This window comes from Neolamprologus multifasciatus, chromosome 18, assembly GCF_963576455.1.
Source record: "Neolamprologus multifasciatus chromosome 18, fNeoMul1.2, whole genome shotgun sequence".
Taxonomy (NCBI): domain Eukaryota; kingdom Metazoa; phylum Chordata; class Actinopteri; order Cichliformes; family Cichlidae; genus Neolamprologus; species Neolamprologus multifasciatus.
The window spans coordinates 26,118,584-26,133,281 of record NC_140456.1 but is presented as its reverse complement, the minus strand read 5'-3'; the positions used below and the strand labels follow the sequence as shown (position 1 = coordinate 26,133,281).

At 40.7% G+C, this 14,698-nt stretch overlaps 3 protein-coding genes across 3 annotated transcripts; 2 read left to right on the top strand and 1 right to left on the bottom strand.

Moving 5' to 3' along the window:
* Positions 1-5,093: 5,093 nt before the first annotated feature.
* LOC146498130 (homeodomain-interacting protein kinase 3-like) lies at positions 5,094-7,165 on the top strand. Its single transcript, XM_085141552.1, has one exon. It carries the CDS (start codon positions 5,094-5,096, stop codon positions 6,822-6,824), a length of 1,731 nt encoding a protein of 576 aa, XP_084997678.1. The 3' UTR covers positions 6,825-7,165.
* Positions 7,166-9,034: 1,869 nt separating this feature from the next.
* tmem125b (transmembrane protein 125b) lies at positions 9,035-11,266 on the top strand. Its single transcript, XM_085141554.1, has 2 exons — positions 9,035-10,053; positions 10,194-11,266. The coding sequence occupies exons 1-2, from the start codon at positions 10,005-10,007 to the stop codon at positions 10,925-10,927; spliced, it is 783 nt and encodes a 260-aa protein (XP_084997680.1). The 5' UTR covers positions 9,035-10,004; the 3' UTR covers positions 10,928-11,266.
* Positions 11,267-12,094: 828 nt separating this feature from the next.
* On the bottom strand, positions 12,095-14,698 carry LOC146498128 (leucine-rich repeat-containing protein 19-like). The gene is made up of 3 exons (XM_085141555.1): positions 14,128-14,698; positions 12,619-12,781; positions 12,095-12,477 (listed from the first exon to the last, which is right to left on the bottom strand). The coding sequence occupies exons 2-3, from the start codon at positions 12,764-12,766 to the stop codon at positions 12,095-12,097; spliced, it is 531 nt and encodes a 176-aa protein (XP_084997681.1). The 5' UTR covers positions 12,767-12,781; positions 14,128-14,698.

Here is a 14,698-nt window from a genome sequence, read left to right as displayed (position 1 = left end):
CTAATGTTGTAAACCAGTAACACCCACCCATGGCACCCTCTGACATCAGTGGCCAGGTTACTGTGCTCTGTCACACCATAAAAACTGCTCTGAAGCAGACCGAGCACCAGCATCCAAACCACTGTGTGTGATCAAGCGATACACTGGAACAAGTTCAATCCAGTGAGGCCCATTAAAGGTCACGGCTGCTTTGGTAGCATGAGGATGGCCCACACAATCTTAAACAAGTGGTTTGGTTGTTGCTGTTGTTGTGACTCATCTGTGTATTTTATGCTGAAGAATTTATAATGCAGCCTTTTTTTTCATACATCTGTTCATCGATTTGTCCGTTAGTTCTGTTTTTTTCTCTCTCTCTGAGCCTGATGAATTTTGGAGTCACTCCCAGAACAGCAGGCAAATGACTATCGAGGCTATTCTGTCACAAGGCAGAACAGACAGTAAACAAGCACATACAAATACACATTCACCAGCTGTACAGGAGCATGCCAAATACATATCAACCTGTCACAATGATTAGTGCAAATATTTTCATGCTTTGCCTGATTGCTGGCTTAATTGATAATTTTGACGTTCTTTGGTGGAGGCTATTTTAAAATAAATAGACACTGATTTCTCTATCATATTAAAGTAAATAAATAAATAAAAATGAAATTAAAGCCCTACCGTTGGCACCGAGCAACTATGACTACATGATGTTTCATCAAATCTACAAGAGTAATTAACAGTGAGGGTAATTACTGCGAATCAATAGGTCCCGCCTAGTGGCTGTATTTAAATCGCTATACAAGTGCATTAATTGCCATCTTGCGGTTGAATCACATTGAGTGGGGACAGACTGGTGAATCACTTCTATTGACATCAGAAAAAATTTTTTATACTAACTGTAGCTTCATTAATAAATACGAAACTGAGAGGCGTAAAATCAAGCTTTTACAATAAAATACAAAGGCTTCTTACAGATACAGTCACAGCAAAACAAAAGTAAACTCTCATCTTGTCCTTATCTGGGTTTAAAGTTAGGTCAAGACACCTCAGATGAATTACAAAACATGCCATATTGCACATATTATTGATTTTGCAAAAACTGAACTAAAATGCAGAAACTGTGTGTGGAAAACCAAGTATGTACTTACTACTTAAGAGGGTAAGTAGCACCCAGATGCTGTTCATCAAATACACTTCACTGATCTTCACAACATGTAAGCAGAAAAACGGTGTACTACGGGCAAATGTATAGATGTACTGATGTATACAGATAAGGGTAGTATAAAAGTTCTGCAACAATGAACTTTCTACAGATGAGTCCAAAGTAGATATGTTGGCCACAAAAAACACTAAGTTTGGAAAAAAACAAAACAAAACAAACACAGCGTGTCAGCACAAACACCTCACACCAACTGTCAAGCACGGTGGTGGAGGGATGATGAGCTGGAGTCACAGCACCTGGGAATCTTGCAGTCATTGAGTCAACTCCTCTGCATATATTGCGGAGTATAGCATGGTGGGAAAGAATGGAGAGAATCCCCCACTAAACTTTTGGGTTGGCATTACTTCAGTTTTTTTTTTTTTTTTTGTATTAATTGCATGCTCTGGTGTTTTTTTTTGTGTTTGGTGTGAGGAGTGGAGATTCTACTCTAGTCCAGCTGCCAGCTATTTGGAGTTGAGTACAGGGAGCAGCTGATTGGGAACGATGGGAGCCATTCTCTATAAAGGGGAGAGGAAACGGGAAGGACACTGGTGCAGCAGGGAAGCCTCTGAGACTCCAGGGTGAAGTGTGCACATTCTAAGGGAAAGGATTTTTGCCTGGTTTTGCTTTTAAAATAATCTGAGGATGTTGGAGGGAGGACTCATTTTAATTAGGATTTGTGTGGATCTGCTGGGAGGAAAAACACTGGATTGGAGACTCTCCGTGACCATGGAAAGGAAACTGGCCAAGTTTAGGGAAGTTTCAGCTCGAGAGTGGAAGCCCCAGGATTTAATGTGGAGACCCACCCTCGAACGACACCAGGCTTGAAAAGGTGGGTGGCAAACCTTTCTGAGGAAGATGCAGGATTGATATGTTTTTGGCTGCTTGTTCTTCCAAGTGACCACCTTCCCCTGTTTGTAACCAGGCTAACAACCCTGGCCATGGTGGCTTTGGGCCTTGGACTCCTGGCCAGAGTTGTGTCTTCAGCCAGTAGTTTGACTCTGAGGGAAAAAATAAATCTTGTGTACCCCATTGCAGTGTGAGTGTAGGGGTTCCTTACTGGTCAATATTAGAGCTTACTACTTTCTTGTATGGAGGCCATTTTGGGCCACACGTAACATATACACAAGTATCCTTGAGTTAAATATAAGACCATCTGACCAACATCTAGAGCTTGGCCCAAACTGTGTCATGCAACAGAACAATGATCCCAAGCACAGCAGCAAATCTACAACAGAATGACAAAAAAGCAAAGAATCAAGGTGTTGCAATGGCCCAGTCAAAGTCCAGACCTCACCCTGATCGGAGGGACTTTCATAGCTGTGTATAAACAAATACCCACATACCTCAACAAACTGAAACAATGTTGTAAAGGATGACTGATGACTACAGAAAATGATTACTTAAAGTTATTGCTGCTGAAGGTGGTTGTACAAGCTACTGAATCATAGGTTACACTTATTTTTGGTAAATAAAATAATATAAATAAAATAAATAATGGTATGGTGTCCTGTCTTGTTGTTAATCTGAGGTTGTATTTACCTAATTTTAAGAGTTGGTAAGGACCAGATAATTTTTTTAAAATAATTTTTGATGTGTAAAACCTTAGAATTGAAAGAGGGTCTACTTTATTACTGTATTACTCCACTAGGGGGAGAAAGTGGCATTTATGTACTGGTCTCAGTACTTTGGTCATGAGAACGACTGGTCCATCAGGGGTTTCCAGACAGCTGCATGGGTATATCTGAGTAAATATGCTACTGGCTTCTCTGGATGGAGAAGTTGAACAAGCAGATGCACTTATAAATGCAACCAGTGTCACCCAGCCTTCACCACTGTGACTGGAATTACACTGAAAAGCTTCCAAAAGTGCATAAAATATACACTGCTGCTAGGAGTTTATATTTCTGTAAAGAAATTAATATCTAAATCTAAATAAAAGTTCATCCATCTTTCCCAACAGCTGATTTATTTATATTTTATTGGTCATATAGAATAAAAATGACTCAAGATGAATTTTAGTAAATCAAAGGTCACCATGCTAACACAGGCAAAGTTTGTTTATTTTTCCCTTCATAATTCATATTGATTCAACTTTGTTTAATCTATACTTCCCCTCTAGTTGTTAGCGCCCCTGCAGTGACTCCATTCTAGCCTCAGCCACTTGTCACTGAGTCAACGCGCATGAAAGCAAGATCATTACACTGGAACAATTGGGGGTGGGGGCATCTTTAATTATGTTAGATGTAACTGCATCAGAATACACGGCTGCACTACACTGCATTAGCTACAAGCCAAACCTAGCTAGTGGATGCTATTAGCTTCTCCTATGCCGTATATCTGAGAGATAATTTTAAAAGTTTGCCTGTTTGGCTATTAAATAAATATTTACATGCTTTTGTCAAGCGTTTACAACTTTAACAGTTTTACATCTTAAATGTGAAACAAGAACTATAAGACAGCTAAGCAAAGACTGGAAAAACCTAGTGAGCCAAGCTCAGTCCAGAGGTCAAAACCTACCTATAGTAAGAGCACCAAGCCCAGTAATTAATATGCAGACTGTTCCTTTAAGCACACACAGCATAGGTGTCAAACTCTGGCCCGCAGGCCAAATTTGGCCCGCAGCCTAATTACATTTGGCTTGCGAAGCCATACCAAATTACTATTAGAGCTGGCCTACTGATATTATACAGCTAATATATATATTGTTTAGTATTAAGCTTTGCTTGTTCCATATTCAGTTTTCCAGCAAAACTTATTTGAGTCCATAAGAAAAGATTCATTCTTATATCTGAGGAAGATTTTTTTTCAATAAATATTAATGTTAGCCCGTGACTTTGTTCCAGTTTTGAATTTTGGCCCACTGTGTATTTGAGTTTGACACCCCTGCCATAAGTCATTGTTGATTTTGTCTTCACTCTCCATCCCCTGCCAAGCTGCACCTGTGATTCTGCGGCTGCTCGCCGATGAGCTGACAGATAAGATCTTTTCTTATCCTCTGCATCCTTACCCTAACACCTCTGCCTCCCACAGGGCGCCAGCCTGCCCTGTTGAAACACTATTTTTTTTCAGTGTTTCAACTGAAAAAATAGAATGCCATTGATCAAAAATAGAATGCCTTTGATCCAAAGTAGAATGCCTTTGATCCCTTGTGATGTCATCATCTTGCTGAGAGAAAAAACCCTTAAGTAGGAGCTTTGCTCTGTTAAACTTTGCTGCTCAACGGACCTTGACCTGACAAGCAAACCCTTTTGCAGAGTTTTGAGAGAATTTCGCGTTACTTAGCAATTCACTGACCAAGCCAACACATTTCACCATGTCAGCTAACCCATCCTTCCGCTCAAATGACCTTGGAATAGTTAAAGGGAGCATTTTGGGAAACCACTACAAGGTAGAGGCTTTCCTTGGAGAAGGGGGCTTTGGTATTGTAGCCAAATGCCGTGATACCATGACCAACCGAGCTGTGGCTATTAAGGTCAACAAGAGCGACCCTGATATTCTGCAACAGGCAAAACTGGAAATTTTCATCCTGGAGCAGCTGAGAAGGTTGGATCCAGATGCCGCCAACATTGTTAAATGGAACGGCTTTTTCCACGACGGGGAGCGGGTTTGCTTAAAGTTCGAACTCCTTGATCAATGCCTGTGGGACTATATAGGGGACCGGAAAAACCAGGGTCTCCCCATAAGCGAAGTCAGGCCAATTTTAGGTCAGCTCACAAATGCTCTGTCCCACCTGGGTTCTTTGGGAATAGTGCACGCTGACCTCAAACCTGGAAACATCATGGTTGTAAACCGCCATGAGTCTCCCATCAAAGTCAAACTTATAGACTTTGGCCTCGCATGTCCTGCGTCTGCAGTGATGCCTGGTGACCGTGTGGGGACGGTTGGTTAGAGTGCACCTGAAGTTATGCTTGGCCTTCCTTACAATGAAGCAAGTGACATGTGGTCTCTGGGGCTGGTAGCTGTGGAGCTTGGTACAGGGGTGCCACTCTACCCTGGAAATGAAGACTATGATGTTTTGAAATTCATCATAGAGACTCAGGGTCAGCCACCAGATCATGTTCTCGATCCTGGCGTGTACACTGAAGACTATTTCATTGAAGACAACGACAGCCAACAGCACTGGACATTTAAGACTGACCAACAATTTCAGTACGAGACAGGACATGAGTCCCTGGAGACAAGATACATAAAACTGACGCGTCTCGATGACCTCGAACAAGTAATGATGTTTAGAAGAGGACCTGAAAATGGCCAACGTTTGTTTGTAAGCTTAATTAAACAGATGTTGGCCTTGGATGCAAACCAGCGCATAACACCGTCGGCGGTTCTCCGGCATCCCTTTTTCAACCCTAAGAGTTCCCCTTGCATTGACATGAGTGCTGAAAGACCACAAAACCCTGTGGTCTTTCAGCACCCTTCAAACTTGAAATGCAAGAGATCAGAGAAAATCAACTGCAGTTTTCAAAACTCGGTTGAATTTTCTCAGCAAGTATTCGTCCACACGTCAGCCAGCCCATCCTTCAGCTCAGATGAGCTTGAAATAGTTGAAGGGAGCATTTTGGGAAACTACTACAAGGTAGAGGCTTTCCTCGGAGAAGGGGGCTTTGGTATTGTAGCCAAATGCCGTGATACCAAAACAAACCGAGCTGTGGCTATTAAGGTGAACAAGAGCCGCCCTGATATTCTGCAACAGGCAAAACTGGAAATTTTCATCCTGGAGCAGCTGAGAAGGTTGGATCCAGATGCCGCCAACATTGTTCAATGGAACGGCTTCTTCCTTGACAGAGAGCGGGTTTGCCTGAAATTTGAACTCCTAGATCAATGCCTGTGGGACTACATACGGGACCCGAATAACCGGCGTCTCCCCATAAGCAAAGTCAGGCCAATTTTAGGTCAACTCACAAATGCTCTGTCCCACCTGTGTTCTTTGGGAATAGTGCACGCTGACCTCAAACCTGGAAACATCATGGTTGTGAATCGCTATGAGTCTCCAGTCAACGTCAGACTTATAGACTTTGGCCTCGCATGTCCTGCATCTGCAGTGATGCCTGGTGACCGTGTGGGGACAGTTGGTTATAGTGCACCTGAGGTTATGCTTGGCCTTCCTTATAACGAAGCATGTGACATGTGGTCTCTGGGGCTGGTGGCTGTTGAGCTTGTTACAGGGGTGCCACTCTACCCTGGAAAAAAATATTATGATGTTTTGAAATTCATCATAGACACTCAGGGTCAGCCGCCAGATCATGTTCTCGATCCTGGTGTGTACACTGAAGACTATTTCACAAAAGACAACTACAACTACAACCAACAACGCTGGACATTTAAGACCGCCCAACAATTTAAATACGAGACAGGATATGAATCTTTGGAGACAAGATACATAAAACTTAAACGTCTGGATGACCTCGAACAAATAATGATGTTTAGACGAGGACCAGAAGATGGCCAACGCTTATTTGTCAGCCTAATTAAAGAGATGTTGGCCTTGGATGCACACCAGCGAATAACACCCTCTCAGGTTCTCCGGCATCCCTTTTTCAACCCTGGCCTTTCCAACAGGTTCCCAAGTATCAACATTGAAAAACCATACAGAGTCAATCTCCAGCATGGCATCTTCCACCCTGGACAAAAGTGATAAAAACACAAACTGGGGTTGGAAAAGGATATTAACAGCAAATTACACTGGAAATATTAATTAAGCTGCTCCAATAATTATCACTTTGGTTTTTTTTTTTTTAATTTTCACTCCCCCCACCCCAACCAGTCGCGGCAGATGACTGTCCCTTCCTGAGCCTGGTTCTGTCGAAGGTTTCTTCCTTTTTAAAGGGAGTTTTTCCTTCCCACTGTCGCTAAATGCTTGCTCATAGGGAATCTTCTGATTGCTGGGGTGGCCAAAACTCTAGGGGAACTAGCAATTCTTGTGAAAATTTAAAAAAAAAAAAAAGCCTACCAATATTCAAAGCAGAGCAGCGGACACCTTACCATCACATCAGTCCTTTAATCCGACCTAAAACACCATGTTTACCGAAATAAATTCCATACAAATTGGAAATAAATTGTTGTTTTTGATTGTTTATAAATATATAGTGCTACCCTTCAGCCTCCTAGTAGACATACCTGTGTTATAAATGTGAAACTCCTCCGATTTTCAGAAAAGTTGACCTCTGACCTTGAAGTCAAGGTCACTGAGATTTAAGCTTCACAGAGATTTTCAGTAGATGCAACCATGGTATTGATTTGAAAAATCTACACAATCACAAACTTGGATGTCCACAGCGCCTCGCCATATACCAAAGACTAAGAGGTGTTAAGATTAAGAGGTTTTCTAGGTTTTTATAAAGATTACAAAACACAAATAACAAAAATGTCAACGCTATTTTGTTGTTGTCTAATGTAGTGCAAAAAAACAAAACAAACCCAAAATTTAATAAATAAAGTAAATAAGGTATATACTACATAGTATACAAAATTTTAGTGGTCCACAATGGGGTCAATGAACAGAATGAAGGAAGTAAGTCTTTTATATGACAATGGTGTGAAAAAGCATTTTCCTATTTATTTGTATGTTTGTCACACTTAAACATTTCAGATCATCAAACTTTTTTTTTCTTTTTTATGTAAAAAGAAAAATCCTTTAACTGTCCAGTTTTCCTGATGTTATGATGCTTCTACCACTGGTTTGTTATTAATAAATCAGACTTTGGCTGCTGCAGCAGAAAAAGACAAAGAGAAAATGTAATCACACAAATCAGAGGTGCAGATTTACACTTTGCTTGAAACAGAGCAAAAGTGCTTTTTAAATAGGTTAATGAATATTAAGTAATATAGGCTAGATGTCTGGACATTACTAGTTTCATTTGGGCCTTCTGGGCCATTAGTCCTCTGGCTTATTGCCAGTTACCAGCCAAATAGCTTGTGTATTTTATTATCTTCGTGTGTTAAAGATTCTAGTTCTTATTCTGGTCAAACTGAGCTTCATTATTTGTTTACAGCACAGCTACAGTTTCAGGTGACTTCAAATCAAAAGGATACTACATGTCAATGGCCAGCAGCCTGTATTCAGTTTGAATATTGCAGTAAATGTACCTGGATCTGTTTCTATTGGGTTGTGAATTTGGTCTCACTGTTACATCCAACTTTTAGAGTGGGATAAGGACAAAAAGAAACAAGAGAAAATGGATTTGTAGTTAGAAATCCAAAGTTGCTTCTGTTTTGCCCACACACATTGATGATGATTTCACATCACTAAGCAGGTTATCAAATGTGGACAGAATGTTAGCAGAATCTTATAATTCTCATAAGATTCTGTTTTTGTGTCATTCAATACAATGTGTTTATGTGTGACATACTGATATGAATCATAGTATCTTATGGAATTCCAAAAATGGCTGCCAGGACAGCTACCACCACACTGATGTGACACACTACAAATCAACTCTTTGATGCTCTGTGCTGAGTCTGCACAATAACCTGCACTTAAACATTCATTTAATATCACGTACACATATACACATACTGTCCCTCAAGAAGACACTGAGAAAAAAAAATAACATTGAGACTGTAACTTTGCCATAAGTCATAGGTGTCAAACTCTGGCCCGCGAAGCCATACCAAATTACTATTAGAGCTGGCCTACTGGTATTATACAGCTAATATATATATTGTTTAGTATTAAGCTTTGCTTGTTCCATATTCAGTTTTCCAGCAAAACTTATTTGAGTCCATAAGAAAAGATTCATTCTTATATCTGGAGGAAGATTTTTTTTTTTTCAATAAATATTAATGTTAGCCCGTGACTTTGTTCCAGTTTTGAATTTTGGCCCACTGTGTATTTGAGTTTGACACCCCTGACACACAGCCACCTAAACAGTAATAAAACCACACCTTGTATCTTTTTTCTTCTTTTTTTTTTACATTTTATTTTGAGCTTTAGAGGTGGCAGAGCAGGAAAGCAAAGAAATATACCTTTTTTCTTTCTTTTTTTATATATGAGAACCTGTGAAATGGTTTTATGGATAATGTTCAGAATTGCCAGGTGTGTAAGAAATAGATGAGATGCCCAGGTTAGTTAGCACCTCAGTGAGGAGATGCACTATTCACTGAGACCTATCCAGCCCAGTGTCTGAGTGACGCTATCCTTGGGATCACAGAAACACCATTATCAGTGCACACTGACATCACTCAGCCCTCCAAAGCAGCAACGCAACACCCATCCACGTCCCCCACACACCATCACCCACCCTCTGCAGCACAGTCATTGTGTTCATCGGTCAGCCCATTGTCTGTGATGGAGCGTGGTGGACAGTGTCGCCAATCTCTGTCCCAACCATGATCCAACACTGCTATTGTGACCAGTCTTTTTTCCTGCTTAACTTGACAAGATGCTGGTCCCGTATGATGAGAAGAGAAGTTGGTGTCTGTTCTGCCTGGCACAGGGCTCTAAAGAGGACACAGATTATCGATCTGTGACATGAGTACAGTCGCTGTGGTGATGAAGCCTTGATGAAACGACCCATGCACAGGCTACGTAACTGCCATTACCTCTCTGCTTGCATGAGTTTCACACTGTGGGAGCCCCTGCTTCTGTCTCCAGTTTGACCCAGGACACTTTTGGCATCTACATCCACTTTCATCTCTGAAACCAACTTCAACAAATGAAGCAAAGTACCTGAAATACTGGAAGTTTTCCTCATAGCAGTTTTTTTTTCTTTTTCTTTCTTTTTTGCTCAAGGCAGAGATCACTTTCTTTGCAGAATGAAACAACGAAACCAAACAACTGTGGAATCTTTCACACCGACTTCTCTGAGGTTTTTAGATGGGATGCAGATGGACGGACAGCAATACAAGACACTCATCTAGCACAAGTGAGTAAGTGTTTTACAGGAGGTGAAGCACAGCGTGTTCTCTGTACAGTCATGGGACATAGAAAAGTTACTTGTGCTTTTGGAAATCTGTGTCCTCTAATATTCTGACAATCAACCCATGTTCTCCACACTAATTTAAGGTGTCGTCTTTGATTTTGGCTGTCTGAGCTGTGCCATGCCTGACATGGAGACCTTTTACTACCCCATACGTCGGTCCTCAAGCCTCTACCTGGACCCTAGGCTTATACAGCGACGTATCCTGGAAGATCAAGTGGAATTATGGTGGTTCAGAGACCCACAACGCTCCTTGTTGTGCTACTGTGCCTCTGTTGCCCTCATACTCGGACTGGGCCTTGGTGGTGTGGGGCTCCTCTCCACCACCACAAGCCTATCTGGGGAATGGCGCCTAGGGGTGGGCACCACCCTCTGCCTCTTGGCACTTGCTGTCCTGCTCAAGCAGCTTCTCAGCTCTGCCATCCAGGACATGAACTGCGTACGCAGCAGGCGTCGGATCGACCAGCTGAAAAGTGGTGGGAGGGCCGACCCCGCGCTGATTTTAGCTGTAGGGCTGGCAGTCATGCTGTGTGGGACGGTGCTAATCTTTGTGGCCACCATCGGCAGCCAAGGTCACGACAGCAGGGAAATGTTGGTTTCTGGTCTGGTGTTGATGGCTGCAGGGACGGGCATGTCTCTAGCTGTAGCGGGATATAGTGTGCTGGCATACATCAAAAGAAGAAGGGAGCAGAGGAGGAGGAGGAGAATGAGGAGGATGAGGAGGACAGGGAATCAAGCTGTCTGTGTGTTCAGTGTTTCTGGAGGACAAATGAGTCAAGCCAGGAGAGAGACCTCATCGAGCAGGACCAGCCTGATCTGAAAGGACTTAAAATATCTGAGACTGGATGAAGTGGTTTAAAGCTAAAGGAACTAATAGTAGAACCGAGGAGGTTGTGTCAATATCCAAATCAAGTCTTCACAGATGTTCTTTCCACTCTCTTTATTGTTTGCCATTACCATAAAAACTGACTGCTGAGCTCTGAACACCATCACTGCAGTAGTCACATCATTTCTACAAGAACAATAAGCTGCTGTCAACAATGGCTCTGTAATTTGATAAATGAATATTTCCCTCCTTTGTACTGTCTGAAGACTCATTTATGCTGTGTCTGACTGATTATAGTTGTAAATAAAGAGCAGATGTCACATCAGATCAAAACATTGTTGTGTTGTAATTTCAGTAAGAGCGACTTTATTAAAGACATGAATGTTCAAAAAAGTAATTTCATACAAACAAACATTCAGACTACAACAAAGATGTGTGAGTGCGAGTGTGAAGTTGTTTAACTCTTTGATATTCACTGTAATAAAAAAACAAAAAACTTAAAGGTAACTTAAAGGTGAATAATTGAATGGCATGTGTGAAAAAAATTGCATTTAGCAGGATATAAACATTAACATCATTATTAGCAAATAAACTGAATGTTGTAATTTTAAATATTTTCCATGTAGAGTTACATACACAGCATATGTAATATGTGAATCCATATCGATATATAGTACATTTGAGCTTTAAGAACAATTTCTACACAGCATAAAAGAAAAAAATCAAAGGTATTCTGATTGCACAAAGAGTCAACATTACAGAGGTCAATGCAGCACTTTAAATGTGTTTTGTATTAATTTTGGCCCCTCTTAGGTCGGTTATCTAATAATAACGGATGATGTGGTCAAAACATTTGCGTGGCTCAGAAGTTTCTGCAGTCAAAAGAAAATTACTGTTCAGTAAGTAGGTTGGGGCCCATGTTGGGGGTCATATAATAAATTTAAGGGTTTCAAAATGAGCAATATGAACAGGCCAAAAAAGAAAGGAAATTTTGATTTACTATTTCTTGTCAAATTTATAATCCTGTCTTTTTTAAGGGCTCTTGAGGCACAAAAGTTTTAAACTTTAATTATGAAAATGCTGCGTCCTGATGAACAGAATCAACTTTTGGAGTGTCATTATTTTTGTTGTAAACCGGTCACTTTGGAAAAGTGTATTTAATCACCCTATAGTGAACTGAAGATTGTCGTCGCTGTCATCTGTCCCCTCTATCTCCTCATCCTCTCTTTGTCCCTCTGGCATGTGCTTCTCACCGGGCTGGATGTAGTTGTCCTCAATGAAGCCATCGTCGTCATCATCCAACCCGGGCTGAGTCCCTCTGACTACTCCCATCCTACCGGACACATTGTTAGGGAAAGACATGTCCTCTTGACCGTACTGGCTCGCCCCATCCGACTCCTGGAGCAGGGAGTGTCTGTAGCTGGCCAGAAAGCGGTGTAAAATGCGAAACTTAACAACCAACACGATGAAGAGTGAAAGGGTGATGACTGCGCCCAACGCTATAGCCAGATAGGAGAATTCCACCTTTCTGGGCTCATCTGTCTCTGCAGGAAAAAATTTGGTTCATCAAAATCTAACAAGACAGAACCCAAAACATTTCCTATGGATTAGGTATAGTAGAATATTAAACCCCTCAAACAAGAATAACACTGAAATAAAAGGTTACTGTTTACTTTGTTACTTACTTGCTCTGCTAGTGCTATTAGTCTTGTTGTTGAACTCCATCAGATGTCTCTGGGTGCCTTTTTCTCCGACAGCGTCTGATATAGTAGCAGTATATGCAACTGCACAGAGAAAAAGCACCACACTGATGCCACAGCTCCACAGAACCATCTCGCTGTACAAGATCTACAGAAATAAACACAGTAGTAACCAGAATTGTGATCCATTCACATTGTAAAGGAAAGGAAAATGATATTCAGGGAAACAAGAGCAGAAATTTGGAGTCAAAAGAACAGAACTTTGGCGAATACCTTGAATAAGACTTGATTTGATTAAACTCAAATGTCAGCGGGACTGAATGCAGTATTACAAGGCAGATGATTTTGCTAAAAAATTGCATTTGAAAGGATGATTGCATAGGCAGTAAGAAAAAAAAAAAGACCTGCTTTCATTTCATAAGTAAAGTAAAGTTTCACAGGCCTGTAGTTACAAAGTGCTGCACAATCCAAATAATAAACACTTGGTATAATTGCAAGAAAATATAAGAGAAAATTAAACTACTGTTAACAGTCATACAAAACCAAGTTACATTTTGGGCCATAATTTTTAAAAAAAAGCCTTTGTCCCCCTCGATCGGTCCCAGACTCGTACGAGGAACAACCAACAAATACCACGTCAGTGATCGAGGAGTGTGAGCTGCAGGGTGCTCAATAGGAAGCGGAGAAAAATTGTCTGGAGCTTGTCCATTTCCAAAAAATTTCCACTAAATGATTTCGTTTTATGACACCAAAGCAAGGCATCTTGTGAAACATAGAGCAGTGGGAGTGACATGAATAAAGTGATAATAATATAACATCATTTTTCATTTTTAAGATGTTAAGCTTCCATTTGACAAACTGGACACCTGTTCTTACTCTTAACTATCTTAACTATCTTATCTATGTTACTCGTACTTCCCGTTTCACGGAGTACCATATTTACACTGTCTGGTTGGGATGAAACATAAATTGTCAGTCATCATCATTATTATCGTAGCACGGAAGCATCAGAAATAGTATCGGCATAGTATCTGAAGCCTGCTCAGATTGTATAAGTTAAAAGATCACAAATGATTTGACCTTAATCACAACATTAAGATAAAAAATATTTAAGTTCTCGTCACATATACAGTCACATGATGTTGTCAGGCCTTTAGTCACGTCCAGAGGAATTTTAAAAGACCTTAATTTCTTACTAATTACCTTCAATCTTAAAATAAAAGCACTCTCTTTTTAACCCAACAGCAGATGTGCGTATACCGACTGTAATGTTCTTTACATTGTCTCACTAGCCTGTTTTCTTTCCAAATATAAACTCGGTTTACCTTCTAATGCTGGCCAGAGCACAGTAGCTGGTTCACTGAAGTCATATGACCACTACATACCTATGCTCACTCAGTAGCATCACTTAATATTATCTAGGCAGTCTCATTAACACAAATGTCATGTTACGCAAACTGCAAAGCACACAAAAATCTATCTAAAAGTCCTTACCTGTGCCAAAACGGATAGAGAAGGTGTATTTTTGTCTTCTTAGCTTAAGATTTTGTCTTCCCCTTCCGCTGCTTCAAAAAACAATAAAAGGCCTGTCGGGGCAAAGGTTACAAGACACGCCATAATGTTTCCCTTCTTGCACCATATCCTCAAGACAGATGTTAATGATTAACTTCACCGGGTTTATAATTTTTTCTTTGCCCTGTGTAACTACTTTCTTTTATATATTCAATTCAATGTTATTTATATAGCACCAGCTCACAATCAAGGTGCTTTATATTGTAAGGTTGTAATATTGTAAGGATTGTTGAAAACCCCAACAATCAAACAACCCCCCATCAAGAAGCAGTGGGTGATAACAGGTAGATATGTTTTTGTTCAGAATATAAAATAATTTCAAGAGTCAAAAACTCTACTGCTGTTGGAAGTAATGAAAAGCCTGCTGGCAGGAAACAAAGTGAGTTAATGAGTAAAAGGAGAGTTACACTGATGCATCTGTGCTCTTGGGCCAAATAGTGGCACTGTAATCACATCAGACATAAAACAAAGACACTCCACAGAGCCTCCACAG